General features: G+C 32.5%; 2 protein-coding genes across 4 annotated transcripts in view; one reads left to right on the top strand and one right to left on the bottom strand.

The window, feature by feature from the left end:
* The window catches only part of LOC127728451 (uncharacterized), a 28,873-nt gene extending 18,133 nt beyond the window's left edge, over nt 1-10,740 (bottom strand). The window contains exon 1 of the mRNA XM_052235831.1: nt 10,668-10,740. Coding sequence (XP_052091791.1) covers nt 10,668-10,702 — 35 coding nt within the window. The 5' untranslated portion in view covers nt 10,703-10,740. The remainder of the gene's footprint in view (nt 1-10,667) is intronic.
* A 48-nt stretch (nt 10,741-10,788) lies between these two features.
* The window catches only part of LOC127728444 (mediator of RNA polymerase II transcription subunit 24-like), a 74,111-nt gene continuing 65,625 nt past the window's right edge, over nt 10,789-19,274 (top strand). For all 3 annotated transcript variants that reach the window (XM_052235806.1, XM_052235805.1, XM_052235804.1), the window contains exon 1: nt 10,789-10,925. The gene's annotated coding sequence lies outside the window, so the exon portion shown is untranslated. The remainder of the gene's footprint in view (nt 10,926-19,274) is intronic.

Raw genomic sequence — 19,274 nt, 5'->3', positions numbered from 1 at the left:
TTTGATACATACAAACATTTTTTTAATGATTTGGAAGGTGTATGTTGGTTTTATAATAAAAAATTTAACCAAAAGGAAAAGTCTCATTTTTTAAGTCAATGGTGTAACCAAAAGACAAATTGGTAGGGTAAGAGTTATCTTTCTCAATATTTCAGCATTTACAATAGTTTCTCCCTTAGCAATGTTACCTGTAAGCATGCTATGCAAAAGAAAACAAACATTTATGTTGAAAATTTAGTAAAAAATATTAAAAGTAAGTACAAGATATATCGTAATTGAAAATAGTGTCCATGGTGTACCCTTATAAAAATCATTTTTTTTTTAAATTCCTGAACTTTGAATTATGAAATATATTGATTGTAGAAACATGCACCAGGAACACCATATAAAATAGGGGAATGGAGCCCTTATTTTGTAACTAATCCTTAAAATACACCTGAAAATCAATGGTGTTACTGTCAATGGTGAGACCATTTTAATAAAATAACACCATTGACCAGCTTAGTAACACCACTGAATATATTATGACAATCAGCATTTTTTGGTGTTTCTTTCATGTTTAACAAGCGAAACATCATATTATTTATAACAAACAATACTTATTTAACAATGGTTTAACAATATCATGTATTACATATACAAAGTTTTCAAAAACTGGTGTATGCTGGTAACACCAATGACACTATTTAGTAACACTACTGACATTTTTAGTTATTGATATTATGTTATATAATTTGAAATTTTTAAGCCTGAGAATTATTTTTTCTTCTTTTTCTTTTGCTCAGTGTTCTCTGTTTTGTGTTCAGTACTTAATAAAAGTAAAATTTGAAATGTATTGTCAATGGTGATACTTTTGTGTCATTGGAGTTACTGAAGAGTCAGTGGTGTTACTATATAAAAATGCGATACTTTTTAATTTTTATTCATAAATGAAAGCGTTTTTGGGTTGTATACGAAGGATTAAGCATATTCTTATCATTTCATCTTATACATTATACATATATTCAATTTAAGTGTATTTTTTAGTATTTACAACAGCCATGATTAGGACAGCCAACTTTTTTACGACAATGTATTCTGAAATTTATGTTTAAAAAGAATGTATAGCTAGAGGAATAATGTCAATAAGTAGTAATTTAAACCTTAACAACAAATTGGAACAGTTTTTTGATGTTTAACAATAATATTTAGTACCTAAATGCATGTTTTAAATTGTTAACACCATTGACACGATTCTATCAAAGGATGACCTAAAATTGTTAAAATTGAAGGAACACTTCATTTTTCCCATTGCATATTTCTGAAAATAGTTGCTACCACACTATAGAATAGAGGGACACATTTAAATGTTTTAAACAATGACATCGTTTTTCCAAATATTACTTCATCGAAATTTGCATGTTTTTTGATAATGACCCATATACACCTTACAATCCTTCCACACAACAAATATAGTTGATCTATTGCTCATAGTTGAAGAAAAACAGACCAAAACACAATAAATTGCTTCGCCGAGCGCAGCTGGATACGACCGCAGAGGTCCAACCCTGAACAGTTGGGGCAAAAATGGACACAATATTCGCGCTTAATACAGGTCTGAATTTGGATTGTAATTAAATATTTGACACATAATAGGTTTCTGACACAGAATAACTGTAGTCAAAGAACTTAGAATTGGTTATATGATTAGAATTTATATTCAATTTTTTGCTTTTGTGCAATACACTATGCTGTTGTGAATTGACTCCCCCCCCCAAAATTTTTTTTTTTTTACCCCCCTTTCTTTTTCAAAAAAAAATATTTTTTTTACCCACCTCTCCCTTCAAATATTTGAAGAAATTTTCTTTTTGATATCTGAAATCTTGAGGAGAAAAAATTGTCCCCATCCCCCCCCCCAAAAAAAAATTCTTTCCCTCAAGATATGATCATAATCTCAATTCAAATTTCCAATGGAGTTTGCAACCATAATTACCCATTTATATACAGAATAAAAGTCTTAAAAGAGAAAATGACATGATACATAATCATGGCTAAAATTAATGTTCCTTAATCAGAAATACTTCTCAAAATAAATTGACAGCTAATCACCTCAAGACTCAGGCCATAATCTTGCCGGCGAAATGACGATTTAAGTCGCCAAAGAATTTTGAAAATCGCTAAATCTCGCCGGCCGACTGACTTCATAGCGAAGTCAAATCGCTATCAAAATCGGTAAAAGGGAGACAACTTGTAATTGACAAGTCTCACAGGTAAAAAAATTGGCGGCTGACAAGGAAAATCGAGATTTTCGAAACGACCCAGAACTAATACTGTCAACGATCAAATTAAATAAATACAACGGCGACTTTGAACATCCTCGGATATAACTTTTAAAACTATTCTAACGGAAAACTGACCGTCTGTTTAAGTTATCATTTTACGATGATTTTCATCTGAGGATATTGCGTAATCACTCAGCTGATTTGTTTTATTTTTATAACTTACACGAGTCGATCAATTTTACTAGTCGGTAGGTAAAGGGTGGGAATTAACGGTAGATTTATTATATTGATTGAATAAAAATTGAAATATAAAAGGTAGAAAGACAGCTGATGGATAATGTGATTGTAAACGTACGACACTCTACCAGATAGTGATCAGCAGTGGATTTTTTCTCACGACCATTTCGTTGATATGGATGATATTTTTAAAAAATGATAGAAATTAGCTCTTTATCGGATAATTAATATGCGATTGAAAGATATTTTCATTTATAGACTTGCAATCTTCAACGATAATCTCAATTTACATCTAACATAATGTCCTGGACATTCAATAATGTTTTACAAAATAATGACAAGTGGTGATATAATTTAAATTCCCAGTCATCTGAAATTCATCAGGTAAACTGGGAGTCATATGTTTTCTGGACTTTTAAAAATAAATTGAGGCAGATGCACATGGATTTAATGCATCATAATCATGTTAATATTACTAGGCTACTCCCTCATGTCCCAATCAACAAATTTTATTTAGAACACAATGGTATCAATAAATAAATAAAACTATATATTGTCTAAACCTTTTTATTAAGAACTTTCTATATATATATACATTGTGTACAATAACATATGAAAAAACTGCAAGTATATCTTTTATTGAATATAAAACAATTTTCTTAGTGATAAGCATGAAAACACGACGCGACCGAAACGGTAATGGAACCTCACTTCTCCAAGAGAAATTGACCACTTCTCCCTTCTCTCTCATGGAAGGAGAAGTCACTTCTCCCTCTTCAAAATCCTAGATTAGGCCCTGCAAGACAATACAACATTTCTTTATACATAATTTAAAAGCAGTGTAAGAAGTGAGGTTATTCAAACACAACATTGAATTACCTCCCTTGCACTGTAATTTGTACTTAATTGTCCATTAACCAGAAAAAAGTTAAATCACAAAAATACTGAACTCCGAGGAAAATTCTAAACGGAGTAGTCCCTAATCAAATGGCAAAATCAAAACCACAAACACATCAAATGAATGGACAACAAGTGTCATATTCCTGACTTGGTACAGGCATTTTCTTATGTAGAAAATGGTGGATTGAACCTGGTTTTATAGCGCTAAAACTCTCACTTTAGACAGGACACTCTTGTTTTTTCTCACTTTTTTGCCCCTAATTCCTAAACGGTTAGAGCCAAAACCCCCCAAAGCCAATCCTAACCATCCCTTTGTGGTATGGAAACTTGTGGTATAATTTCAGAGAGATCCATACACCGTTCAACAAGGAATTGTCTGGAAACTAGAAAAATGCTTATTTGGGCCCCTTTTTGGCCCCTAATTCCTAAACTATTATGACTATAACCCCCAAAATCAATCCCAACATGCCTTTTGTGGTTAAAAACCTTGTGTTTAAATTTCATAGATTTCTATTTACATTTACTAAAGTAATTGTCCAGAAACCAAATGACTTCGGACGACGACAACGACGTGATACCAATATACGACCGCAAAATTTTTTGGGGTCGTATAAAAACTGAACACTGAGAAATGAACAGTGAAAATGAGGTCAAGGTCCAATAAAACCTGCGAGACTGACATGTACATCATAAAATATTTCCATACACCAAATATAGTTGACCTATTGCATATAGTGTTAAAAAAAAAGACCAAAACTCAAAAACTTAACTTTGACCACTGAACCATGAAAATGAGGTCAAGGTCAGGTGACACCTACCAGTTGGACATGTACACCTTACAATCATTCCATATACCAAATATAGTAGACCTTCTGCTTATAGTATCTGATATATGGACTTGACCACGAAAAACTTAACCTTGTTCACTGATCCATGAAATGAGGTAGAGGTCAAATGAAAATTGTCTGACAGGCATTAGGACCTTGCAAGGTACACACATACTAAATATAGTTATCCTATTACTCATAATAAGAAAGAAATTAACATTACAAAAAATGTTGACTTTTTTTCCCAGTAGTCACGTGCACTGAACCATGAAAATGAGGTCAAGGACAATGGACATATGACAGACGGAAACTTCGTAACATAAGGCATCTATATACAAAGTATGAAGCATCCAGGTCTTCTAGCTTCTAAAATATAAAGCTTTTAAGAAGTTAGCCAAACCCGACGCCGGATCACTATCCATACATGTTTATGTCGAGCTGTCTGCGACAAAAGTCGCATGCTCGACAATAAAAAATCATCAAACCTACTATTTAGTACACTATTAAACACTTTTCCAATGGCACTTGTCACTGTGATTCCTCTATAATTGTTAGGATTTGTAATATCACTGGATTTGTGAATTTTTGAGATAACACCATAAAAAAGAGTTTAATCCAAATAAATAAAGGTCTGCTAACTCGCCCCACTAATGAAAAAAAAACTTAAACCATACTGCATTAAAGACTACCAACTCGCCCTGCGACTGGACCGTTGACACAACCACACTGACTTGAGTCTAGTTGTAAAGCATCTTCGCTAGCCAAGGGTTACGATCCACTTCCCTCCTCTCCACCCTTGGCAGATTGAGATAGAATTTCGGAGACACAAGGTAATGATTTTCATTGGTTGCAGTGACTGTCGAAACTCGCTGCATCCATTCAAAAAGCGCCTATAACATGATCACGTGTAAATGTAGAAAGTGTATGTAAACAATTGCCAAGTGCTTATTGTGCAGCAAGTCTTTACATCTAAACATACGACTATATTTAATGACAATTTGAATGTTTTTAATCAACTAATAGAAGTTCCTGTGTATGTTTCTTGCACAAATGCATGAATGTCAACGTATATTTTCGTTTCCTGCTTTACCAAGTGTGTAGAATCTAGACGCTACTGTGTTTTTACCTCCAAATTGAAGAGTTAAAGTGCTACCATTGGTCAAGAATAATGTATTCGGAATGGGCGTGACTTTAATCTACCGATAGATGACGCAACATTGTTATCACAAATGTTGGCTTAATCTGCCAAGGGTGGAGAGGAGGGAAGTGGATCGTAACCCTTGGCTAGCAAAGATGGTTGTAAAGATACTGCCGGTAATGTACTCAGGCCTCTACAATAACTTTTTCTTCAACTTGCCCAATAGGACAAGTACATACCAAAAATTACTTGTCCAATTGGAATTGTAACTTGTCCAAAAATAAACCTTTATATTAGCCTTTTTGCATTTTAGATTGATTCAATAAACAAAATGAATTAAAACAATAGAACAAAATTTGATTGATATCTATTGATATCCTTTTCAAAAATATGGGTTGAGAACAACTGAATCTATTCATGTCTAGGTACATGACTTAGGTTCTAGTTTTCATCAATGCCAAAGTCTCATCAGACTCTGCACATCAGGCACAGTCTGGTAGGCCTGTCAGTCTACACTCATTTGGTTTGTATCCTGGTCTTTTATGTTGATAAAATATTGATTGTTATGATTAATGCCTAACTACAATCAGCTTTGTTTTTAATATATTAAAATGTTTATTCAAACACAATCAAATATTGTTTGTCTAAATATGATCAAATATGATTTTCTGAACTCTATGGTCAATAATTTCTTAATTTTTTATTTTTAAAATATTTTTGTTAAATAAAATTTATCGTATATATTTATTATAAAGCAACAGAATAAAGTAGGAAACCAGTTACTAGTTTGTCATGGTCAGTGTTTTCCCTAGGCTATTCCAGCATTGCGGTACCGCTACGCATAAATTTCTACCGCCATGCTTTCATCATTGCCGCAATGCATCCCGCTATGTGTGAAAATTATAACTGTGTAAAATATTTATTATCGATATTTTGAAAGTGAAGTGACAAGTGACAACACTCCACAGGTGTTTTATAAAACTCATCCGACTGATAATTGGATGCATCATGTAGCGCGTGCCGGGATTTTACAACCTTCTTGATTAGTCAGTTATACATCGAGACTTCGGTTACATAATAGAAGTGGCCAGTTAGCTGATAAATAAATAGTCAGATTAATCTCCAATGCACATCTTTCTGTGTTAAACAAAAGTTTAACCTTTCCCAGTATAAATTTCACCTTTAAAACGGGTGTTTGACAGCGTTATTTTACTGTTATCTTTAAAAAGTAGAAATCTAAAATTTGATATAGTCTCTGGAACATAAAATAAAACCAACGTAATTTCACCGAGAATAAACAAAACATTTTTTTTTAATGAAGTTTCGCAGTTATTTCATTGGCTATATTTACATCGATGAATTATTTTTTGATTGGTCACAACAATCAGTTATTTTTAGAATAGTCGCCATCATAAATATGTTGATGAGAAAGTTATTTTTACTAGATATACCCCCAGCAACTTGGTCCATAATTGACGAACTTCATAAAAATACAAGCTGTAGTATCAAATGGAAGAATCAACTATCCCAGGAATTTAAAGTATATCAAGGGGTCAAACAAGGTGGATTGTTAAGCGCTGACTTGTATAAACTATACATAGAGGACTTGTTATCATTATATGAAAACTCGACACTAGGCTGTAAGATAGGTAACATCAATATCAATGCCGTTGCATGCGCAGATGACATTGCACTACTTAGTGATAATCCTAATTATGATCTACAAATTTTGGTTAACCATGCCTTACAATACAGTCAACTCCATTATTATACTCTACAACCTCAAAAAAGTGTCATTATCCAAGTAGAGAACAAAGCAAAGAAAACAGCTAATCACAACTGGAATTTTAATCTTGATAACAAAGAAATGCCAAATTTGGACAAATCCACACATTTAGGAATAATTCGCTCAACAACTAAGTCAAAATAAGATAATCTCAATAATGAACAAAATATCACAAAAGCTCGCAGAACAGCATACAGTTTACTATCAGCCTGTTTTCATGGGAATAACGGTCTAGATCCGATAACATCTGTATCAATATATAAGACATACATCCAACCTGTCTTGACGTAAGGTCTAGAAGTAGTACATCCGAACTCAACAAATATGCAAAAACTAGAGCAGTTTCAAAAAACAACATTTAAGAAAATTTTGTCATTACCTCCAAATACCCCAGATCCAGCAATCTACATTATCTCAGGTTTACTTCCTATAGAAGCACAAATTGATACAAAAAGTCTAACCTTATTTAATAGCATATGCAGACAAAATAATAGATCAAAAGAAAAACAACTTGCATATAGACAGCTGCTTATCAAACCAGACAATAGCAATAGTTGGTATATAGCCATCAGAAATTGTTATATAAATATGACTTTTCTGATATCATTCAATTCCTTGACAATCCACCGAAGGAACTTGAATGGAAAAATATCATACAGAAAAAAGTAGATTTGTATTGGATCCATAAAATAATTCAAAACAGTAGATCTTATCCCACGTTGACATATTTGAGTTGTGATATATTTTACCAAGAAAAAATCATCTAATTATTGATCTCAATAATGACAATTGCAATAATCTGTCAAAAGGTGCGCTATCGATTGCGATCAAACTTAAATTAGTCACTGGAACTTTTATGACATAAAACAAACGTGCTAGCTTTACAAAAAGTGAATCTCCTTTATGTAAACTCTGTGATGAGGAAGACGAAGACATTGAACATCTACTATTAAAATGTAAGGTTCTAAAACCTATAAGATGTCCCTTCATAAATCAAATTGAAGATAATATACTTAAAGATGCGTCCATTTCCTTTTATAAATTGTCTGCAAATACTCAGACACAATTAATTATGGATTGTACTAAACTTAGACATCAGAATTCAGATTTATTATTGGATAGAAAAACAGAACAACTATGTGAACTAATATCCAGAAAATTGTGCTATGCACTGCATAGTATAAGAGCTAGAACCTTAAGTATGCAGAAGAAACATTCAAAATAAGTGTATACTGATTGAGTATTAAACTGATTTAACAGAACTAGTGATAACAATTAAACAAACAATTGCAGACTTGTATATAAACTGTATATATATATTTGTATGATATTCTGGATAGTGGAGGGTCATATATACTATTGTACTCTTCTAAGAGGTTGTCCTGAAGGATGGAGAAAGATTCAGCGGTAAGGTAAGGTTGATTGATTATATCAAAGAATACACATCACCACCACCGGGCCGAGAAAAAAACGTGTGTAATGAAATATTTAAAAGATTTCATAAAAAAATTTCAAAAAAACGTAGTTATTTACGGAAATAGTTTTTAATAAACTTGTGTTGTTCTATTTGTATTTCAATGGGTCACAAGCTTAAGTGTAGCGGATTCATTTGCCGTTTTTTATACACATGTGGGGCTTAATATAATTTATTTCACTTCGGCAAGATTGGATTTTTACAATTATGAAGCGTTATAAATAAATCGGACAGGGATGTATTTAAAAAAATAGTTAATTGTCATGAAATAAAATGTTAGCTTAGCTTCCAAACAGGTAATTGCCAAATATGTCATCTGTATGTCAGTAGGTCAGATATTCTTATTTGACGACTTCTGTAATTAACGCAAATAATTTTTTTTATAATATTGTTTCCTGTAAAATCTCTGTGAAGCAATGATGACATTCAAAGTTTTATTTAACAACTTGCTGTTGATGCTGAAATCATTCTATAAGCAAAATTCGAAGAACAATCATCAATCATTTAAACAACCATGTCCAAGCAACCATCAAAGAAACGTCGCCTTACTGGCCCAACTTTTTTGACAAGTTGGTTAGAGAAGACTCAGAAAAGTCTACTCCTTCATCAAATTGTAGTCAGACAGATAAAAATCAACACCATGAGCAAAGCCCTGAAGTTGAGAAACAGACTATGTCAAAAAGTGCTGAATTGCTTAATGCATATATTGAAGGACCAAAGGAGGAAGATTTTGATTTTGAAAAATGTGTGGTGACCTTTGGAAAGTTGAAACAGAGGAAATTATCAAGAAAATAATGTGTACATGATATTAAATTGTAAATAACTATTGCAGGCTGCATTTTTTTTTATTATTGTTTATAAGGTCTTTCATTAATTCCTCTCATCTGTCATGTCTGTGATAAATACTTTTAAGTTCCATGAATTATATGAATTGCTGTACATATAATAAAACAATTAGATTAGATTGGTATATGGCTTTAAACATAAATATTATGTAGTGTAACTAATTCTGAAAAGAAGCGTCACGCGCCGCGTTGCAAATTCACCATGCATGAAAAATTTTCTAGGGAAGACACTGATCATGTGATGGTCCCGAAATGTCTCCAACAGTACCAAACTGTCTATAAAACATGGAACCGATTCGTTTCTGTGCCAGTCCCAAACTGTCTTGTAACCTAATATTAAAGTGCACCACTGATTCCGATTGGTAACTAAGACTGGTTTCCCAGAAAAGTATGCCTTTTATCTGACAAAGAACCAGTTTTAAATTATCGATCGCAAGTAAACATGTCAAAAAATTAATATTTGTTTTTATCTCCTTTTCTAGTTTTTTGTTTACTACTTTGATCATCAAAGTTGGATTTAATTTATTTTCTACAGAATGATTTTACTTGTCCCGTTGGAAAAGCTTGATGCGACTTTTACTTGTCCAACCTTTTTTTCCTCTGGTACCGGACTAGTCCAAATAATTATGACGTCTTTAAAGGCTATTTTAATTTTTTTCTGTGACGCCTTCCAATTAAAATAGCCTTTCAAGACGTCATAATTATTTGGACTAGTACCGGACAATCGGACAAGCGTTATTTTCAAGCCCTGGTACTGCTCCAAAATGTTGAAGAGGATGGCTTGGTTAGTGCGGGCTTGCTTACTCTGGTAGTCAGTAAGCTTACCTTCAGGCTCTAACTTAATCTGGATAGGTAGTCCATTGTAGTTGCAACTCTTCATGCAGTTTAGTGATCAGGTCATAGAAACTGCAGACCTTTATTCATTGGTTTTTTACCCTTTTTCATAAGTGGGGCGAGTTGGCAGGACTAAATATAGCGGGATATTACCCTTTTTCTTAAGTTGGGTGAGTTGGTAAACAAGAGTTGGGCGGATTGTTGGACAAGTGGGGGATTTGGCAGTGCCAGTGGGGAGAGTTGTCTTGCTTCCTTTAAGAATATAAAGAAGTATAATTAATAGAGTCCTGGATTCTTATAAATATTGGTGAATAAGAAAAAACTGAATGTTCTTCTTTGTTTACGCCAGAACTAAGGTTCCTTACACAGAATCTCCTTCAGTTAAACCACTATTTTCCATTGCCTGCACTTTCAAAACATCTTTGAGTACCGGAAGTGAACTGATCAAGTCCATCCCGATAATGTACAAGCTTTTAGATTAGATACTTCCGGGATTTTTTTTATTGAAAAAAGAAATCAATGCATTTTCTGTCACGATATCTTTAACAGATGCTTGCACCAAAGAACGTTGATACTTAAGCAGATCTGCTTGAAAAGATTTCTGCTGAAGCTCTCCTTAACAGGTTGGCGCAACTCGGATATAAGTCTTTTTGCCCCTTGGCTTGGCATTTTTGCCCTGAAAAAAATACCACAAAATTAGAAAAAGTACAAGAAAGAGCACTCCGGTTTATGTAGGGTGGGTCTTTTCACCACCGAACACCACCGCACACCACTGAACACCGCCGAACACCCCCAAAAAAAACATCAACCACTGAGAAAATCAGTGATTTTATACAATAAAACGGTATACCTAAAATCAATTAAATTACGTTTAATTTAACTTTTTTTATAGATGTTTATATGCATCATTTTTCTGTTAAAGTCGATTATCAATATAATCCATATAAAGAAAAACGTCTCCGGATTCATCACTATTTTCCGGATTACATTGTGTGAGTATAAGAATCATTTGACATCAATTACTGATTAAGGATAATAGTTACCCGAAATATTTACCATTTGTTCATGTCTCTTTTCTTGTTATTGGTACAACTATTTTATAAAAGAAGAAAAAAATGAAGAAAAAAAATTATTTGAGGTGTCCAGTGGTGGTTTTCAGAGTTGTAGTGTTATAGACTCTCCTTTTCTGATCGATGTAGATATTTGTTCTCTTAACCTTATTATTTGTTGAATTAATGACTTAAATATTATATTTAGGTCACATTTATAACAATAAGAGTTAAAAAAATTAATTTTTGGGGTGTTCGGTGGTATTTGGCGGTGTTCGGTGGTGAAAAGACCTACCGGGTTATGTATGATGACTACAACTCCACATATTTACAACTTGTAGATAAGGCTTAGGTGTCAACTCTTCTGGTTCGCAGAACTTGGACCAATACTCTTTCTCACATTAACGACTACCTAAAACACAGCCAAATTAGACACTTTGCAGACAACAGCATCATAATTAACAGCCTTTTACCCACCAAAACGATCGCATTGAGCTTCAGGCAGACATCGAAGCAGCTATAAAATGGGGAAAAGACTGGCTCATGTCATTCCAACCAGACAAATGTAAAACATCCTTAGAGTCTCATCAAAGAAAAAACAAATACATTTCTATTACAACATGCATGGTCATATCCTGGAACAACTACAAATAGCAAAATGTATAGGCATTACACTTTCTTCAAATCTCAAATTGAACAAACCTATACATGATGTACAACAATCAGCAGAAAAAGCAAATCAATCCTTATCATTCATCAGATGAAATTTAAAAGTTAACTCAAAGTTAGTAAAAGAAAGAGCATACAATGTACCAGACTATAGATAGACTACAGTGTTTTCCCTAGGCTATTCAAGCTTTGCAGTACCGCTATGCATAATTTTGACCGCCATGCTTTCATCATTGCCGCAATGCATCCCACTATGTGTGAAAATTATAACTGTGTAAAATATTTATCATCGATATATTATGAAAGTGAAGTGACAAGTGACAACACTCAACAGATGTTTTAAACTCATCTGACTGATAATTGATGCATCACGTCATGCATGCTGGAATTTTACAACCTTCTTGATTAGTTGGTTATACATCAAGACTTCTGTTACATAATAGAAGTTGCCAGTTAGCTGATAAATAAATAGTCAGACTAATCTCCAATGCATATCTTTCTGTGCTAAATAAAAAGTTTAACCTTTTCCAGTATAAATTTCACCTTAAATAAAGGCAACAGTAGTATACTGCTGTTCGAAACTCATAAATCGATAGAGATAAAAACAAATCCGGGTTACGAACTAAAACTGAGGGAAACGCATCAAATATAAGAGGAGAACACCGACAGAACAAAAACACAACATTAAAAATGTAACACACACAGAAACGAACTATAATATAACAATGGCCATTTTCCTGACTTGGTACAGGACATTTTAAGAAAAAAATGATGAGTTGAACCTGGTTTTAATGGCAACGTCAAACACAACACCAAAAGGACAACATCACATGACAGGACCACAATACAAATAAATGGGAGAATATATAGGACAAAGAAACACACGAATAATAAAACGGGTGTTTGACATCGTTATTTTACTGTGATCTTTAAAAAGTAGAAATTTAAAATTTGATATAGTCTCTGGTATTATAAAATAAAACTAACGTTATTTCACCGAGAATGGACAAAACTTTTTTTTTAATAAAGTTTCGCAGTTTTTTTATCAGCCATATTTACATCAATGAATTATTTTTTGATTGGTCACAACAATCAGTTATTTTTAGATTAGTCGCGGTTGATTGATTTTATCAAAGAATACACATCGCCGCCTCCGGTACCGGGTCGAGAAAAAGACGTGTCTTATGAAATATTTAAAAGATTTGATAGAAAAACTTTCAAAACATATGTAGTTATTTACGGAAATATTGTTTTGAATAAACTTGTGTTGTTCTATTTTTATTTCAATGGGTCACAAGCTTAAGTGTAGCGGATTCATTTGCCGTTTTTTTTACACAAGTGGGACTAAATTTCTTTCACTTCAGCAATATAGGATTTTTACAATTATGAAGCGTTATAAATAAATCGGACAGGGATGTATTTAAAAAAAATAGTTAATTGTCATGAAATAAAATGTCAGCATTAACTTCCAAACAGGTTATTGCCAAATATGTCATCCGTATGTTTGTATGTCAGGTATTCTTCATTGACTACTTCTGTAATTAACACAAATAAACTTTTTTTTATTGTTTCCTGTAATTTCTCTGTGAAGCAATGATGACATTCAAAGTTTTATTTAACAACTTGCTGTTGATGCTGAAACCATTCTATCAGCAAACTGAGGACACTGTTAGTGAAAGAATGTAAAGACATGACATTTAGGCAGACAATGAACAAAGTTGCCAGTTTTAGAACTTTGTATCCTTGTCTGTTTAAGTATGCAGCAATTGGTCTTGTTTTGCCAGTAAATTTAATATAATAACAGAGGTATTGATTTTATCAAGTTATCGAGTATATTTAATGACTCTACCATTCAAAATTTTATACCTATCTCTATTTCGATAACACAGAACCACCTATTATTTCGTATGCATACAAAAAACCCAGCAGAAGTTTTCTTTTTAATCATAAGTCCGTAACATCAGATGAGTGTAAAAAATAATAACCTCTGATTTTTAGACTGAGAATTGTCAAATTTTCGATATGATCCCTATGGCCGTGTTATTACAGGGGACCTCAATACCATTCAATACCAAGAGGTTAAAAATTTTTTGAAAAAAGGACCAAAATATTGTCCTCCATCTAAAATAGATTGGAAACAATGTCATCAGGTCATTAAAGATGCTCTTTCATCGTATTTTAAAAATAAGGGTTAAAGGGGAAATCTGATAAAAAATCTCTTGATTCTTATTTAAATAAATGTATGAATGTTTTGGATATTTGAATATATATAATATCACATTTTGAAAATAATTTAAAAATAAATAAAAGAGTACATACTTTTGTAATACCCCTATTTCTAGAATAAGAAACAAACTTCAAGTTCTCGCAAAGTGATTTGTGTTTGTACCAGCTGACAAAGCAACCAACAATGTGGTGGTGGTATGCCGTAATTACCACACAGAAGTTCTTAAGAATGAAATTTTAAATTCTTCTAAATTCAAGTCTGTGCGCTCCACAGAGAGCCATATAGTAAACAATTATATCATAACCACATCACAGCTTAAGGCCTCTTCTGAACATTTGAGGTCCCTACTATGTATTGGTTACCTAAACTACATAGAAAACCAATAAAATAGTGTTTCATATTGGCCTCTTGTAACTGTTCTACAACTAATCTTTCATTGCTTTTAACTAGTTCCTTAACTACTATCAAAAACTTATCATTAACTTTTGTAATAAAACATATGAAAATAGTGGAATTAACTATTTTTAGAGTGTTAAAAAGTCTTCAGATTTATTAGATGAATTACATGCTTTTGCTGGTCTTTTTGATTCTGTTGACAGTTTTGACTTTTCAACTCTTTACACTTCACTTTCACACAATCTTATCAAACAAAAGTTTTCCTATTTAATGAAACAGTCGTTTTGAAAATCTGATTGCAAATATATTTGCTGCAACTCATTTAAAGCCTTCTTCTCTAATAAGAAAGGTTAATATGCTAGATATACTTACTGGAGGTGTGATGAGATGATTGAAGCTGTTAATTTTCTCCTTGATAACATTTATATACATTTCGCCAATTAGGTTTATTGACAGGTTATAGGTATTCCTATGGGCACCAACTGCACCTCTTTAATAGCAGACTTGTTGTACTGTAATTATGAATCACAGTTTATGACTAAACTCGGTAAAGACCCGTTTAAATTGCATTTAATTGATAAATTCAACAACACTTACTGTTATCTTGATGATATATTTCGTCAAATATTTCTTTAAATAATCATGAATTTTTTGAAAAAGCTGCTGAAATTTACCCAAAGGAACTTAACTTAAATAAATCAAATATAAAAGGTAATAACTGTCCTTTTCTAGATTTAGATATTTCAGTTTTACAGGGCAGACTCTACACAAAAATTTACAACAAAAAGAACAATTTTTTGTTCCCTTTTTATTTAATTTTCGTTTTTATGACGGTGATGTCCCTTTGGCACAATCTTACTGTGTTTACATATCACAACTTGTTTGCTATGTCTGAGTCTGTTGTGACCATTTGGATTTTAATGAATGTAATCTATGTATTACAGGTAAATTTTGCGATCGTATATTGGTATGACGTTGGCGTCGTCGTCGTCGTCGTCGTCGTCCAAAGACACATTGGTTTTCGCACTCTAGCTTTAGTTTAAGTGAATAGATCTCTATGAAATTTTACCATAAGGTTCAATACCACAAAAGGAAGGTTGGGATTGATTTTGGGGGTTATGGTACCAACAGTTAAGGAATTAGGGGCCAAAAAGGGGCCAAAAATAAGCATTTTTGTAACTTCCAGACATAACTTGTGTGTTAGTGTATGGATCTCTCTGACATTGTACCACAAGGTTCCATATCACAAAGGGAATGCTGGGATAGATTTTGGGGGTAATTGCCTCAAAATTTTAGGAATTAGGGGCCAAAAAAGGGGCAAAAAACAAGCATTTTATATGGACAAATACTTAAGTACTTACAAAACATAATTTAAAGCAGTGTAAGGGAGATAAATCAAATACATCATTTGAATTACCTCCCTTACACTGCTTTTAAATTATGTATAAAGTAATGGTTAATGAACAATTAAGACAATTTAAAACAGTGTAAGGGAGGTAATCCACATACAACGTTTTGATTACTTCCCTTACACTGCTTTTAAATTATGTTTAAAGAAATGCATATTTATAAAGGAAGACCAGTAAAAATATCCGCAAATGTTGCATCTTTTTTTTTTACAAAAAAATCCATATGAAAGATTTGACACCATATTTTAAATTCTATTATAAAATAGAATAAGTTAGCACTATGGTAAATTTAAATGGGTAATTATGGTTGCAAATTTCATTAGAAATTTGAATTGAGATTATGACCATATCTTGAGGGAAAGTATTTTTGGGGGAAAAAGGGGGGGGGGGGGGGGGGGGTAAAAAGAAATTGTGGGGGGTCAATTTTTTCTCATTTCAGATTTCAGAAATTAAAAAGAATTATTCTTCAAATATTTTTTTTTTTCAAATTTCAAATATTGAAAAATTTCAAGAAGTAATCTTTAATTGCACAGTATGGCGCATTAGATTTGTAAAATCTTTGACCACATTGATTTATTTGTTATGCCAAATCTGACTGTGTATTTAGATTTTTAATTTTGGGTCCAGTTTTCAAATTGGTATACATTAAGGTCCAAAGGGTCCAAAATTAAACTTAGTTGATTTCTTCAAAAATTGATTTCTTTGGATTCTTTGATATGCTGAATCTAACCATGTATTTAGACTTTGGATATTGGACCATAATAGGTAAATTAAAAATTTTTAAGTTCTTAGACCACATTCATTCTGTGTCAGAAACCTATGCTGTGTCAAATATTTAATCACAATCCAAATTCAGAGCTGTATCAAACTTGAATGTTGTGTCCATACTTGCCCCAACTGTTCAGGGTTCGACCTCTGCGGTCGTATCAAGGTGCGCCCAGCGGAGCATTTTATTGAATATTGTTTTTATTGGTACTAATATTAATTATGTTATCAGTAAATTAGAATCAAAATAAATATTATTTTTGTATACATATGCACATTCATGGCTTTACAATCTGTTGATACCTGTATCTTGGCATTGCACAAGGTCATATTTTTCTCTGACTGTCTATGACTTCTTTACACTAAAACCATTAGATGTTGGATGTGTACTGATTAATATTTTAGTCTTAGATGCATGATTTTTTTATTAGTTGTTATAGGCTTTGAACTTGCTGTCAGTAACTGCGAGTACTCTCAGATCTGTTTTTAGGGTCTTTTTTGTAGTGGGGATGTATAAATACCCTGCCACGTCCTGTCTGTGTTTTTGTTAGATGTCTTTCTGCATTGTATCGATCTGATGAGTTAAGCCTTTTTCAACTGATGTTTATACGACCGCAAAAAAATTTTGTGTTCGTATATTGGTATGACGTTGGCGTCGTCGTCGTCGTCCGAAGACACATTGGTTTTCGCACTCTAACTTTAGTTTAAGTGAATGGATCTTTTTGAAATTTTACCATAAGGTTGAATACCACAAAAGGAAGGTTGGGATTGATTTTGGGGGTTATGCTACCAACAGTTAAGGAATTAGGGGCCAAAAAGGGGCCAAAAATAAGCATTTTCTAGTTTCCAGACAATAACTGTGGAACGGTGTATGGATCTCTCTGAAATTATACTACAAGTTTCCATACCACAAAGGGATGGTTAGGATTTGCTTTGGGGGGTTATGGCTCAAACCGTTTAGGAATTAGGGGCAAAAAAGGGGGAAAAACAAGGTTGTCCTGGTTAATGGACAAATACTTTAGTACAAAACATAATTTAAAGCAGTGTAAGGGAGATAAATCAAATACATCATTGAAATTATCTCCCTTACACTGCTTTTAAATTATGTATAAAGTAATGGTTAATGAACAATAAAGATAATTTAAAACAGTGTAAGGGAGGTAATCCAAATACAACGTTTTGGTTACTTCCCTTACACTGCTTTTAAATTATGTTTAAAGAAATCAATATTTATAAAGGAAGACCAGTAAAAATATCTGCAAATGTTGCATCATTTTTTTTACAAAAAAATCCATATGAAAGATTTGACACTATATTTTTAATTCTATTATAAAATAGATTAAGTTAGCACTATGGTAAATTTAAATGGGTAATTATGGTTGCCAACTCCATTGGAAATTTGAATTGAGATTATGACCATATCTTGAGGGAAAGAATTTTTTTGGGGAAAAAAAGGGGGGGGGGGATAAAAAGAAATTGTGGGGGGTCAATTTTTTCTCATTTCAGATTTCAGAAATGAAAAAGAATTATTCTTCAAATATTATTTTTTTTTCAAATTTCAAATATTGAAAAATTTCAAGAAGTAATCTTTAATTGCACAGTATGGCGCATTAGATTTGTAAAATCTTTGATCACATTTATTTATTTGTTATGCCGAATCTAACAGTGTATTTAGATTTTTAATTTTGGGTCCAGTTTTCAAAATAGTCTACATTAAGGTCCAAAGGGTCCAAAATTAAACTTTGTTTGATTTTAGCAAAAATTGAATATATGAGGTTCTTTGATATTCCAAATCTAACCGTGTATTTAGATTTTTGTCGAGCCTTCGACTTTTGTCGAAAAAGCGAGACATAGCGATGCTACATTCCGTCGGCGTCGGTGTCGTCTTCGTCGTCGGCGGCGGCGGCGTCCACAAATATTCACTCTGTGGTTAAAGTTTTTGAAATTTTAATAACTTTCTTAAACTATCATGGATTTCTACCAAACTTGGACAGAAGCTTGTTTATGATCATAAGATTATATTCAAAAGTAAATTTTGTAAAAAAAAAATTCCATTTTTTCCGTATTTTACTTATAAGTGGACTTAGTTTTTCTGCCAGGAAACATTACATTCACTCTGTGGTTAAAGTTTTTGAAATTTTAATAACTTTCTTAAACTATCCTGGATTTCTACCAAACTTGGAAAGAAGCTTGTTTATGATCATTAGATAGTATCCAGAAGTAAATTTTGTAAAAAAAAAATTCCATTTTTTCTGTATTTTACTTATAAGTGGACTTAGTTTTTCTGCCAGGAAACATTACATTCACTCTGTGGTTAAAGTTTTTGAAATTTTAATAACTTTCTTAAACTATCCTGGATTTCTACCAAACTTGGAAAGAAGCTTGTTTATGATCATAAGATAGTATCTAGAAGAAAATTCTGATAAAATTTTGTTCCATTTTTTCCATATTTTACTG

Source organism: Mytilus californianus, unplaced genomic scaffold (assembly GCF_021869535.1).
Source record: "Mytilus californianus isolate M0D057914Y unplaced genomic scaffold, xbMytCali1.0.p SCAF_2, whole genome shotgun sequence".
Lineage (NCBI taxonomy): Eukaryota > Metazoa > Mollusca > Bivalvia > Mytilida > Mytilidae > Mytilus > Mytilus californianus.
Note: the sequence above shows the minus strand (reverse complement) of the source record. Positions and strands in the feature narration are given on the sequence as shown.